The 14,394-nt window shown below is 44.5% G+C and overlaps 1 protein-coding gene across 10 annotated transcripts in view; it reads right to left on the bottom strand.

Annotated features, from left to right (window-relative positions):
• The window catches only part of KALRN (kalirin RhoGEF kinase), a 633,650-nt gene that overhangs the window by 33,068 nt on the left and 586,188 nt on the right, over positions 1-14,394 (bottom strand). For 3 of the 10 annotated variants that reach the window (XM_058555937.1, XM_058555940.1, XM_058555941.1), the window contains 5 exons: positions 14,033-14,204; positions 9,844-10,082; positions 7,879-8,135; positions 4,198-4,321; positions 3,012-3,071 (listed from right to left, as the gene is read on the bottom strand). In XM_058555937.1, coding sequence (XP_058411920.1) covers positions 3,012-3,071; positions 4,198-4,321; positions 7,879-8,135; positions 9,844-10,082; positions 14,033-14,204 — 852 coding nt within the window. Of the gene's footprint in view, positions 1-3,011; positions 3,072-4,197; positions 4,322-7,874; positions 8,136-9,843; positions 10,083-14,032; positions 14,205-14,394 lie in introns of those variants that run through there. The other 7 variants (XM_058555943.1, XM_058555947.1, XM_058555945.1 and 4 more) reach the window with 3 other exon arrangements.

The raw sequence follows: 14,394 nt of genomic DNA, 5'->3' as shown, positions 1-14,394 counted from the left end.
AGCAGAATTGCCTCCTTCACATAATTGAGCGTTCTTGGAAAGCTCTGTAAATCAGATTCCTAGGATTCAAGGTGCTTTATTTTCCTCTTAATTAGCTTTCAAAGATGTGCTCATATAGCTCCCTAAAACAGTATGGCGGGACATATGCCAGCCCTGAGGGTAAGCAAGCAGCTAGTGTTGTAAGCAGAGACTCCAGGAAACTGCTCCTTAAAGGAACGCTTCAATTGACCAATTGAGAAAAAACAAAGAATGCTTTGGTAGTGACATTCCTGTGGAGGCAGGAGCCAAGAGCCTGCACACAGCTAGGGTTGGAATCAATGTGCTGGCAGCAGGACAAGGGTAGGCAGTGAGCAGGGCAGGAGACCTAGCATGGAGCAGTGCACGTGGTGCATGGACCGGATGTCAGCTGGGGTTCCAGGCACAGGAGCTCATAGCACAGGCCACGGAGCTGCAGTTCAGCTCGGCAGGGCACAGGGATATGCTCCCACAGAGACAACACCCACTACAGTAATCAGGTTGAGAGGACAAGAGTGAGGTTGGGGCCAGGTTGGGCCTGGTAACATGACCAAAACTGTCAATTTAGCAGCAAGAGGCCTTCAAGAGGCGGCCCGCCCACCTGTTCCTCAAGTGGGCCTGTGAGGTACAGCTGTCTTCATCGGCCACTTTCTTCTTCTGCAATAGACATTGCAGTAAAGTTCTACTTACCTAGCCTGTAAGAAAATTCTCAACTCCTGTTGAACAGGCTGACTTGCTATATTTTATTTATTATTTCTGTCTGAAAATACTAAACTAGCTGTTCCGAGATGCCTGCTTTCCCTCAGGACCTGCTTATGTGCTCCGAGTTAATTTCGACATGGCAACACAGTTCAGCAGAGTTCGCTGATGCTTAAAAAGAGCCGCATGAAATACACAAGGGCTACATCCACACCTCTACAGAAACCTTGGATTAACCAGAATATTTGCAGTTTCCACCCACACACCCCCTCAAGAGTTCCAGGTAATTGAAATTTCTGCCTCAACTATTGTATTTGAAAACTTTTCAGACCTGCATTAACACAATTTTTGGCTTTCCTCTGCTCAGCATTACCATCCTAATGCCTTTGCTTAGGCACCCACAGCACCTCCCCAGGACCCATCTCACTCAGCCCATGCAAAGGACTGCAAGCCTAGGATGAAGAAGAAACGTGTTCAATTCACAAAGCAGAGCTCAGACACGTGTGTGCATGCGTGTGCATGTGCTTTTGCTTATGCGAATATAGAATGGAGCATCTGATTACATCACTTAACCTTCTCAGTGTGCTGCTCACCTGGTCCCACAGCCCCCTGGGCCCCCTTGTTCCTTTACAGAGCAGAGTGGGAAAGACACTCTTCTCCAACTCCAGAGAGCTGAAAAAGGTCCCAAATTGCCTTCTGGAACACAGATGTCTGGCTTTTCCCTTCCTTCTGCCTGGCCGTCATCTACTTGCAGATGATAACACAATTAGATACACGCCAGCAACACTTAGGCCTGGAGATATAGGTGCCACCAGGGATCTACAAACTGACAGGTGTGGGCTCCATGGGAGCTGCCTATCCTATGAAATGCAAGGAAAGCAGAGCCAGGAATTTCCCCTGGCTTCTTCATTCTCTAAGATAACGTTTAGGCTACGAATGCCATATCCACTTCCTCCCACAGTGGAGCATTGCATTGACCCACACCTGCCAGATTTAGCTCTGTGGCAATACCCACATCCACAGGGGACTATTTTATCCTGGCAGAACTCCTACTTACAACCACTTGTCTCTGGCCCGATTCTACTCAATTGGCGTCTTCCACAGCTGACTTACCCCAGTAGGCTGCATGGTCTTTGCTGGTTTTGTGGTGGTTGTCATAATATGGTGGTGGATTTCTTTGGGGTTAGGTCAAATTAGAATAATAAAAGTCCATCTAGCTAAGTGAAAAGCTGAGGGCTATAAAAAGGAAAAAGTTTTTTAAAAAATAGTCTCTATTTGTGCTTATAAGAACTCTCTAAACTTTCATCCATTACTGGAAATAGGGGCACAGATTTGGAGAAAAACATTTCAATTTCCTCTGAAAGACAAAAGGGCAGGGAAAGCCAGCTCCAAGTTTGCTCTGATTCTCCAGGGTTTGTAAATTTATGACAGCTGTCGCTCCATGGCAAGCCATGTAAGGGTCCTGTTTCTATAACCCCAAATAGAGCCTAGCGTAGGAGGAGCTAGAAGTCCATTTGATGTTCTTGTTGGTGGAGGTGGTTCCACACCCACATCCCTGTAACCCTAGAGTGTGAGAGAGGTCCGAAGGGCAGTGTTCCAGTCTCCCCGACTCCAGAGAGGCCTCTGCTAAGAGTATGGAAGGGAGGCTGTTCCCAGGGCTTCTTTCCCCTCACAGTAGGCACAGCCACCGCCCAGAAGCCCTGGGGGCAGGGCAGAGGCGGGTTCTGGAGTTGCTGCAACCACTCATCATTTGCTACCAGCCAGCTATACACAGTGACTAGGTGCCAGGTCTCCACAAACCATACTTAAAACATGATTTTGCTGGAGCCTTGAGGGAGGAATAGGCCCCAGTAGAAGACGACCCAGAGGAAGAGGATAAAGGGAAAGAAAGAGGGATAAGGGAGGAGGGAGAAACTAAAACTAAATGGGTTCTTGTCTTTTAGCTAGGAACCAACCACTCTTTACAATGCTGTTTTCCATGAAAAAAATGTGTTCTAAGTTTCCAATAATGAGGTTAGATATTTTCTACATAAAGCCAAACCCGCCAAAAAAAGAAAATATCAAGCAAACATTCAAGAGAAACAGAAGTTCATGCATTTAAAAAGATATCTAGGTAGAGTTTTCCACCAAAATTGAGCTGAATTTTTTTTTTTTTTAAGTTGGGATGGGCCACCCAGAGATGCCCTGACATAACAATTCATCCTTGACTTGCTGGCCACTTTAGCAAGGTCACTGTTACAGAACACATTAAAAAAGACAATCATTGTAGGAAATAGGACAACAATAGCTGCTTCTACCTCCATGCTAGTATTAGGGTCAAGATCATCACACTCTGACTCCTCGGAACTGTTGGTCTCCTTGGTGGGCAGCATGAGGAAGGGGGAAGAAAGAGAACACAGTTAGAACACAGGCAGCTTTTGCTAGAGAGCGAGAACTCCAGAGCAGCATGGGCAATGGGGACTCGGGCAGAGAGAAAACCAGGTGCTTTTCAGGTGGGGTGCGAACCACCAAGGGCGCAGCATGCTCTTTTCAGGGAGAGGAGGCGGGGATCACGTACGGCCGCTCATCTCACAGGAAATAGCAATGGAGGGAACTGAATGTAGCATGAGTGCTGTAGAATTTAAACTGTAGTCTTCTGTGAGGCTGGACTGCCCAGATGAGGGTGAAGGAGAGAATACAATTTCTTTTCCCCAAGAAGAACGTTAGAATGGGTTTCAGTTGTTCTTATTTTGCCCAGGAAGGGAAAAAAGTGCCTGGCAGATAATCACACATTATAACCAAATTAAACATCAGCAGTCTAATTTCCATGGTTCAGGGGCAGGTCTTTTCAGAGGGCCCAACTTAAAACAGATCACATCGTTTCAAGATGGGGGACAACAAGGGTCTGCCAAAGCTTAGAATCAGTGAGTTCACAGAAACAGGTGGATTATTAGAAAGCAATAACTTGGGCTTCACCAGTGTGTCTCCCATCCCTGCCCATGCATAGGCCTGAAGGTGATGTTGTCTGAATTCTGGGGAAAAGAAATGAAACTTGACCAAAGACACAGTAGCCCTTAAATTCCAAACCTCAGACTTCACAGGGTTGGGAGTTTGGAAAGCATCCCTAATCTCTACCCTGCAAGTATTTTTAAAACCTGGGATACTGAATGGGAAGCTTTGAGAACTTTAGTGTGAATTAAGCACCTTGCATTTCTAAGAGAATAATGCTGCAGATAATTTTGCTATAAAACATCTGCACAGGATAAAGAGAAAGGCATAAAAGAAAAAAAAAAAGAGATGATACTTACTTATTTGAATCGAAGTTGCCAGGAGAAATAAAAAATAAAAAATAAATTGATCTTCCATGCAAAATCCTGCTAAACTACTTCCCCTCTGGTCCCCACACTGAGAAAAAAAAATCCCATCCACCCAAGTTGCCTCGTGAGAATGCTGCAGGGTGGGAGGAGATGAGAGGTGGACACAGCTGCAGAATACCTTACTCACTTTAACAGAGACTTTGTTGCCCAGAATATCCTTGGGTTTACGAGACCCTGTGGCTTCATTTTTACCCGTGTTCTCCACTTCTGCCCGCTTTCTCATGCGTAGAGTATGCCATGAACATGACTTCCTGTTGTACCAAAAAATGCACCAATCAAAATGGCAGGTCAGGGCAGAGTGAGGCGGTAGGTGGGCTTGCCACCCTTAGATGAGTCAGTAGGTGAGGTGCTCCAGTCAAGCCCTGGCTTCAGAGGCCCCAAACCTGCATGCCAGCTCCTGTGGTGGCTGGCAGCTGATCTCACCTCCAACAGTGAGTGAGGATGAACTTTGACCCCTCCTGATAGATGTGCGAGGTTGGCTGCAGCATTTGAGGAAAATATGAGTTATTAAACTCTACCAAGGGGATTTTTTATATCATACTGGTAAGGCCATATAGGACTGAGGAATTCCCTTCCTGAAGGGTATGGTGGATGGGAAGAATGGGGAGTGGGGTTGGGGTAGGGGTAAAACAGGAAAGATAAGAGAAGTATATTCTATGGTGCATAAGCTACTAGCACTTTCCCAGGACCAGATACAAAGACCCAAAAGGATGATTTCGAGGTTTCCATCTCATTATTTGTATTTGGGCTGTGGCCACTCCCAACACTGTAGTACAGATAGGGTTTTCTGGGGCACTTGACTTAAAACAGTTGAGCACCCACTCATTTAGATGGATATTTTAGGATGAAGGGTTTCTCGGTCTACATTCTCCACATCACTCAGTGTTTGTGAATACAGGGCTCTGTCAATCACTAAGAGGTGCTAGAGTTTTCTTGTTGGGAGAAGACCCAATACGTGCTCTCAGGGAGGTGAGGGCAGCAATGCCCTTTCACACCATCCTATTTTATTTCTTCCCCTCAGGGGATGGGAACTACTTCTTCACAGACCTGTGAAGAGAAGCTCAGAGCAGAGCTCTCAAGTTCCACTTATGTCAGGACTCAAATACACCAAAAGCCAAGTCACAAACAGCATCAGTGACCCTGAGCAGGCATCATCAATTTCAGGTGTAGTCACAGTTTGGATGAAGTTCTAACATTGCCTGGGATAAGTGAGGTTGGCTTCCCTTCAGTGTCTCCTTGTCAAATTTAGGCCTATGCAGACAGGGTTCAATGAAAAGAGGCTTCATTAAGGGAGAGAGGAGAGAGAGAGAAGCATATGAGATTTGGGAGGAAGGAGGATGCCCCAAAACGTATAGCATCTCCTCCACAAAACTCCATATATGTCAGGAATTTTAGGATGTCCTGAGGAAGGTGTTCCTAAAATATTTGTCACTAACACATATACTCAACAATCAACCTTCTGAGTAGGAAAGAGCTATCATAGCCATGTTCTCAAATTTTTGCAGAAAGGGGGCTCCTTCAAAAAGCAAGAATCTCTTGGCCAGACCTTCTCCTGTACCTGCCAAATAGGCAGGCTCTCTAGGATCCCCAGCATACTAGCTCCTCGCTCCAACTGTTATATCCGAGTGAGAACCAGTCATGGAAACTAACCTTAGATAACATCACTCTGTTAACTTCAGACTTTCATCTCATATCTTTACCCCCAAAACCCATGTCCCTGGCTCATTCGGAGAACATCTTGAGTCAGGGAGGTCCCTGCTGAAAAGACTCCCAGGGCAGACAGCATAGTGTGTGCATGTGTGAGTGTGGGAGTATGTTCCTATGTCTACTGCAACCCTCTAGATCATTCAGGATGCTTGGTGAGAAACTAGAAATGTTACAAATAATGTTCAGAAGGAAGACTCGGAGTAGTACAAGCATCAGGACAGGCTCAATCTCATATTCTTCTTCCCAGAAGAACTTGTCATCATGGTTTGGGGAGCTTCCATCTCTTGCCCGTAAGCCCAGGGACTGATGTGGAAACAGGGTTTTGTGACATTTATATTGTAGGCATCACAACCAACTCTGACCCCTGTGGTCATAACAGGCCCTGGGACGGGTGCAGTGAGTGTCCCTCACTGATAGATACCGACAACCACTTTTCGTCAGTTGCTCTGCTCCACCCCCACCAACCCTTGTGCAAGAGCAACTGACAAGGAACCAAAATGACCAATTTGTATTTGCATCTGTTCTCTTTCGCCCAGCCTGACACTCCTCCTACCTTCCCTCCCATGGAAGGTGTGAAAAAGTGACAAAAAGACCCAAAGGTGAGGAGGAAGAAGTGCTGAGTGTCTGGATAATTAGATCACAAATCATTATATGTTAGCTCTGTAAGGCCACTGATTAATAGAAACTTCAGTGCTTTGAGGGCCTTTATTCCCAAGGCTTCTTAAAAGGTAGCAAAACCAAGTGTCTTTAGATAAAATGAATTGAACCTATTGTGCCTTAGAAGCCACTACTGATTTCCAGCTGGGCCTGTGGTTACCTAGAAAGACCAGGATGAGGTCAGTAGCCTCTATCCCCTGAGCTATAGAAAGGGTCAAAGAAGCTGTTGGTGCCCCTGCTCAGATATCTTATGGGAGCTCCTGCCGTGGATGACCACACAGCATAGAAAGCAGTGGGGGATGCAAACCAAACACTGCCTTCTACTCTAGTCATTAATTGATGTCAGGACCTCAAGGTCACCCAGTTGGACAGCATCCAATCTGCATCATTCCTCATCTTAGAGGTTAGAGAAAACCAATAGGGGCTGTTGAGAAGGGAAAGCTAGGGTTGGAGCTTTAGCAACAAAGGCATGTTTTGTGTAGGAAAAAGGTGCCAATGCATTCAACCAATTCCTAAAATACAGAAAGGAAAAAGAAAAAAGAAGAATCATTTGCACATTTAAAAGTCCCAGAATAGTGAAATGGGGGAAAAAGGGTCAACTAGTCTTGAACTTCATTAAAACATGCTCATGGTGAAAATTTATTTTACATATTTAAAATAGTACATTTAAAATTATTAGTTACATTACAGGTACAATGATGGACATTGTGACTCTCCATTATATTGCACAACCTGACTTCATCCATATGGGTTTCTTTAAATAGTGCAAAATACTTTATACAGGAATGTGTTCAGAAGGGTCTTCGCAACCAAAATGAGGAAAAGAAATATCTTACAAATTACCATGAACATATATTAGAGTGACATGGGAGGGGGAAAATTAAAAAAAAAAAAACTTACAATCTGTACAGAGGAATTGCCATAGACAACCAAAAAGTTCCCTCTCTCCTGGGAGAAGCAGCGGGCCTCTGACCTATACAGGTCTGGCATTTGTGCTAAGGTAATGTTTTGGTGTCAATCAAAAATATTTATATATATATATCAGTAACTTAATACAATATAAATAGAAGTCCAGTCCAGTGAATCCTGTGGTGGGTCAAATGGAGCAACGGAAGGCATGCCTTTTGTCATCTAGGGTCTCAGTAGGGTTCTTTTCTTAACGAAGGGGGGAAAAAGAGGGGAAAAAAGGAAGAGAAAATTATAAACGAAAAGGAAAGAAAAATCACTGCCACTATCATCAACAACAACAAAAAATTGGAACACTCCAGCCTGGATGCCCCATGCTGCGTGTGGTTCCAGCACTCAAACATTGGTTCCGGTGGCGCTGTCGAGAATAGGCAGCAGTAATTCCCTACCGTGTGTTTGCATTTTTGTGTTCTTTGTTTGCTTTTGAATTTTTTTAATCCACATACTCCTCTCCCGGGGAAGCCAACGAGGCACTTACTTGATGCTCCCGTCACTATTTTCTGCTGTTGCCGTGGCTTTGGTGATGGGCGCCAGGATGCTGCACGGGACCCAGCCCTCGGCCGCAGGGGAATGGTCGCTGGCAGGCTGGTACACCAGGCACATGTTCTGCTGGTTGACGGCGAGGACCTGGACCACCTCACCTTGGCTCACACAGATTTCGTTCTCCTTCAGTGCATAGTAATCTTTGATCACGGCCATGGACGAGGTCCCATTGCAGCCTCCCAGGTCGCTCTGCTAGGAGACAAGGGCGAGAGGGACACAGACACAAGAAGGCTGGTCACATGGGCTTGCTCTCCATCCTACTGGGTGGTTGAAAGCCAAACCTCCTACTAGCAGGGTAAGTAGGAGGCAGAAGATAAGTATCTTGAGTAATGAAATTATATTCATAGACGTGCTCTGAAAATGCATTTTTTATAGTAATGTTTCATACAATATCATAACCAAGGGTGAACAGGTAGAGATACTGCCCGGCCTAGGTAAAGGTATAAACACACCTTCCTCCTGGAAGTCCCTCCCTAGCAGGCAACCTTCCTGCCAGTATCTTCTCACTAATGGAAGGTAGAGCATGGCACTGGCACAGGGATATGTATGCACCTCAGCAGAGTGAGGTCAGGGCAAAGGTCAGGTCAGGGGTCAGAACCCCATAATGGAAAAACATAGACCCTTTGATACATTTTTCTCTTCCTTTTGAAAAAACATTGGTCTTACTTTACATTCTGACCCTCCTTGAGACAGAAGTAACAATGAGACATTTGCCTAATTCAAAGGCAAGGCCATGACCTACCCTGACCCAACTACTGTGGGAATGGAAATCCCCTAACCCCCACCCCCACCCCCACTGTATTCATTAATCCGAGAGGTCCTGCCTGCGTAGCCTTTTCACGTGACTCTACACCAGGGAAGCTGCTTCTGGACAGACCTGTAACTCCCAAGGAGGCTTGGCTGCCTCGCAGAGCATGATGAGAACCAGAAATTCTTCAATAAGTTTGACAAAATGCAATGTGACTTCAACTTATTCACAAGGGCAGGGGGTTTTTAAGATGGAAAATCATTTCCAGGTGATGTGATGAAATAGCTTGGTACAGTTACTCCAATACAGAATTGAACTTAGACATTAATAGTTCATTAAAAAAAATCAATATCATCTAATAATTTGGGTAAAAAGAATAAAACTATAAAATCAAAATATGTAGGTAGGTCAAAAATGTAGCTGTTCCTATTCACAGACCCATTGAGTTCTAGAGAAAACTGAGGCCTCATGAGATTAACTATTTGCTAAGGTTCTAGAGCAAGTGAGTTGCAGGATTTGGAACAGAAACCAGATTGCCTGACTCCTAATCTAGAACTTTTCCCATTTGTTCTCATTCCTCTTACTGTGTAGCATCAAAATAGCTGTGTTGATTGGGTCTACAGTTAAGTCTATGACTAGCCTCATGGTGATGTTTGAATTGTGGGTTATTTATGACAAATGTTTATTCCAAGCTGGCTTACCCCATTCGCTCACAGATGAGTAACTTCCCTTTGCCACATCAGCCAACGGATGGTGAAGAACTGTGAGCTCACTTTAGCAGCTCATCATTAGAAAGGGCAATCTCTTTAAGATGTCACACACTAGAGCTGTGAGTTTTAGATGATCCACACCACAACTACTCTATTTGGTATATATCACCCGTCTTCATAATTGCCTCTACAATAATACCTTATATTTGCATTGAGTTTCTGCAAATGACAACAGCCCTTTAACACCAAGTATCTGAGCCAGAGGGAACTGGGCTACCTTACTCAATTTGCTGGGGAAGAAAGAGAAATAATTGAGACTAGGCTGTATTTAGTGGGCTGTTCTTGCTAAAATGATCAGCATAAAAAGATGCTACTTCCTAAAGTGAGCCCCGAGGCTGTGCCCTCACAGTGGTAAGGGTGGGAGTAATGGGCTATCACTTACCTTGTTGGCCTCAAACTTGTCCCCAGGCTGGTGGTAGTCAAACCCTGGACTGCCATTGGAGGTAGATATCTTCAGGGGTGGCAGAGGTGGGTTATAGCTGGAGCCCTTTGGGGGCTTCTCAGAGCCCACAGGGACAGAGGAGTAGGGCCTGGGGCTGGCTTGGGGAGTCCTAGCAGGCTGGGACCTCATCACGGCTGTGCTCCTTTCTTTCCGCTGATACTCAATGGGTGACTGTAGTGCTGCAGGATAAGAGCAGACGGTTACTCTAAGCTTTGGGGATCCCACAAGGATTTGAAGCCTTATTAGGTACAGGCTTTGTGCCAGGAATAATGGAGACAAGTGAGGAAGACACTACCCTTGTTTTTAAGGAACTTATTATAATCTACTGTGAGAACTAAGAAACCTACCTAAATAATGAAAAGACAAAAACAAAATGGTGCCATATGTGAGGTGCACAGTGTTGTGCAAAAGGAGGGAGAGAGAACTCTGTTGTAAGTGTGCATGTTGGTGCACATACATACAGGTGGGGGTGGGGGTAATAAGGAGCTTCAGAGGAGGGCCAGCTGTCAGACCCTGACATGCAGACTCTGCAGGAGGGAAGCAAGTGCGAAGAATGTCTGGGGAACAGGATGGAGTCAGACGACCTGTAGCATAGGGCCAAGTGTCTCCATGGAGGAGGAGGAGACAAGACAGGTAAGGGAGGTTGGAGGCGCCATGGTGTGAAAGATCTAGAAAGCCAAGGTTACTGAGTCTGGATTTAGTTCTGAAGATCAGGAAACATGATTGGGTTAAATGACTGCACGTTTTAAATTCAGATTCTATCAGCAGAGCCATGCTTGAAGAACATTAACCTCGTAGAGGCTGATTCAGAGGCCACGAGATAGTGGTAAGCGAGAGGCCTAACCAGAGCGGAGCCTGGGGGAATGTGGGAGGGATTTTGTGTGGCAAGTGTTCCCAAGGGAGACTAGACTCTGATCCAGTCTAGATGGGAAAAAAGGCAGGAATCGAGGGTCACTCAGGTTTGGAGACTGGGAGAATGGTAGTCAAGGAGGCAGAGGAAAAGCTGATATGAAGGGAAAGACGTGAGCTTTGTTTAACTAAGTTTAAGACAGCAAAGTTCCAAGGTCTGAGTACGAAAGAGGTACAGCCAGGCAAAAGCCACACAGGTCAAATTCTATAACAAGGACTTCAAGGGCTGGCCTGATTATGTTGTTTTTATCAGTAGTCACTGTAACAAACATTTAACTAAGTGGGTTAACAGCTGGGGCCCTGAGAACTTTCAATTATAAGAACATTTCTATAGTGATATGTATACACTTCAATAGGACTCAACATAGGGTCACACTTCCTTTCTATTTGAGGTCTCAGGAGGGAAAGGACTCTGAGATGCCTGCACATGTCTCTGTGAGTAAAAGCCTGGACCTGGTCCATCATCACATTTTGTCTCTCTAGTGTGTCAAAGTACAGAGCAGGATCCTGGCAGAGCTCAGCCTTTCTCCCTGGACAGTGTTCTGTAGGCATTAAATATTTAGGTATTGATAATCTAGTTCAGTAATAGCTCCATAATTCACTATAATTAGGAGAAAGGTCTCTTGGAACCATATAAAAGTCTGAATCATTGACTATGCCCAAAGAAATGCAGTTCTAAGTCTTAAGTAGATAGCAAAGAGTTGCAAAGTAGGCTTTGTCAAACTGACTTTACGAATTAATACCCATCACATGGAATTGGGGTACTACCTGATTATATGCAATAACTGTGCTAACGTGTTTGAAAATAGCACATCTTCTTAAATAAGCTACAGAGAGATCCTATGTTCTTCCACCAGCCTCAATTTGCATAACTTAGGTCTTTGGACCAAGAAAGCTGTACATCATCTGACAGGGTTTGTTTCTAGCTGATGGATACAGTGTCTCACGGCTGATCCTGTTTCTTTCTTTGCTTTGCTTGCTAGGGAGCTCACAGATAAATGTGTGTCCTACCACTAGCAACAATACTGCAGTTCTGTGGCTAAGAGCCATTAAAGTCATACAGTTCTGGATTCAAGTTCTTGTTCTATCACCTACTGTTTTTATGATACTGGACAAGTTTCTTAACTTCTCTGAGCCTCCTTTTCCTCACCTGAAAAATATAGGATGATAGTACTTTTCCATGTTGATGTGAGGATTAAATGTGAAATGCTTACATACATGTGAAATGCTTAGCATTGTGTCTGGCACAGAGAAAGGACTCAACATATGGGAACCATTATTGTTACTTCAATTATTTCTGGTTTCAATTTATTGTCCTACCGTATTTTTCTTTTGTCCTGAATTGATAAACTTAAAAACTTCATTCCAGCCTAGACTCTATCAGAAATTCCATGGGCCGGCCCCATGGCTTAGCGGTTAAGTGCTCGCGCTCCGCTGCTGGTGGCCAGGGTTCAGATCCCAGGCGTGCACCAATGCACCGCTTCTCCGGCCATGCTGAGGCCGTGTGCCACATACAGCAACTAGAAGGATGTGCAGCTATGACATACAACAATCTACTGGGGCTTTGGGTGAAAAAAAATAAATAAATAAAATCTTAAAAAAAAAAAAAAAAAAGAAATTCCTAACTAACAGAATGCAATTTAATGAGTGTATTTTATATATGCATATATTTTTGCATAAAATTATTTTATCAACACAAGTGTTAATTCAAAGTTGTGCGTTCAGAAACCATAAACTATATACAACTTTCATTACTATCCCTCAGGGCTGGGCTGGTGTTTAATTTTAGACTTTTTAGAATGAGGAAAAAACCCTGGAGATCACCAGTCTAGTTTTTTTACCAAACTGCTCTAGAGCTGGGAGAGCAGGGGGCATGACCCAAAAATACTCTAAGTGCAAAATTGCTTTGAAGTCTCCTCTTCTATCTTCAAAAGTCATGGCATCCTGCTAGATAACTTATTTTTATGTGTTTTAAAATAAACACAATGTGTTAACTCCTTTACCCTGGAGTAAAGCTGATGCTGTAGGGATGCGTGCCATGTTTTTCTGCTTCCGGTACTGCTGGCACACCATGGCACATGCCAGCATGGGCAAAGTAGATTACTTGTCCTTTTCACAAAATGAGCCAACCGAGGCCCAGAGAAATGTCATGACTTGTCCAAGGTCCTCAACTAGTAAGTCACCTTGAATCTTTCCCCACAGCATTCAGTCTACGCTAGACATCCAACAAGTGTTCTATTTGCATCATTTGAAAGAGAGTCCAGATTCCAGTACTGGCAATAAGAGGTGACACCCTGGAGGGTGGGCCCATGTGCACACGTGTGTGTATGCGTGTCTGTACACAGGCATATGTGCTGCTGAGTCTCCAGGTTTATTTGGTTACCGGTTACATTTTGCCTTCAACTTCAAGCTCCACTTCTGCTCAGAAAGACTTCTGAGCTCATCAACTCAGCGGGTCAACCCTAGTTAAAAAATGTCTACCTCCTTTCACATGACAAGCTCAATAGGAAGAAAATCCCAGCAGGGAAAAAGAAATAAAGAAATGTAAACAGGGTAGCAACTCCGCTTCATTTCCGTTCACACCGCCTGTTAGGAGACTTCTGCAGGGTCCACGGAGAGTGACATTGCCTGCGTAATCATCAATTTGTTCTGGGAAGTTTCAAAATTACTGAAAGTTACTGAAATTTAGTTAGCAATCACTTCTCATTTGAAAGGGGTGAGGTTGGCTAGCAAGATGACTTAGCCAGGCTCTCACACCATTGGAAGCAGAGGGGGGGATTTGAGCTGATCTGCCAACCTCCCAGTTATCTCTAGATAACACTAGAGAATCTGTGAGGTTACCAGCCATTAGCCACCAAATGGGAAAACACATGTCATTGACAGCTGGTCCCTAGGACAAAGAGGATGTGCCCATTTCAGACTTTTGCCCCAATATTACCAGCTGGTAGTGGTGGCCACAAGGCATATACCCTACATCAAGGCTATAAGAGAATATCTCTTCTTTTGGAAAGATGGGGCTTCTTTATCATGCCCCATCTGTTCCACTTGCATATTCAGGTTCAGAAAAATTCTAAACAAAGTGTTTCTGAAAACCACAAAGTTGGAATGCATATAAAATGTGATCTGGGCTCATAACTCACCATGAGCCTAGATCCAAGAAAGCTCAGAGGGGTGGGGTACCCTGACAACAGCCCTGCTAGAAGCCAGGCCCAATACCCACCATTTAAGAAGTCTCTCTGTGTTTCTAAGACTTGATTGATGTCCTGCACCCAGGCCTGCTGGATGTCAGCATTGGCGGCTTGCAGAACAACCCTCTCCGAAGTCTCCCTGTTCATGAGTGCAAACTTGCAGGGGTCATCGTCCACATTCTCCTCCAGGACCAAGTAATTCATCTGGAAGAAACCAAGTTGATCCTTTCCATATTTAAAGGGTTTAAAAAAAAATCAACAACATATTACAGTTCCTCAAAGTTTTCATTTCAGGGCATGTTTCCAAAATTTTGCCATGGATCTAACAGCTAAATACTTTGCTTTCTGTCTTTGAGTGAATGACATGATCCTGGAGAACCTGCAGGACCACCCC

Source organism: Diceros bicornis, chromosome 15, assembly GCF_020826845.1.
Source record: "Diceros bicornis minor isolate mBicDic1 chromosome 15, mDicBic1.mat.cur, whole genome shotgun sequence".
Taxonomy (NCBI): domain Eukaryota; kingdom Metazoa; phylum Chordata; class Mammalia; order Perissodactyla; family Rhinocerotidae; genus Diceros; species Diceros bicornis.
The sequence above is the reverse complement of the archived record's forward strand: the minus strand, read 5'-3'. Positions and strand labels throughout refer to the sequence as shown.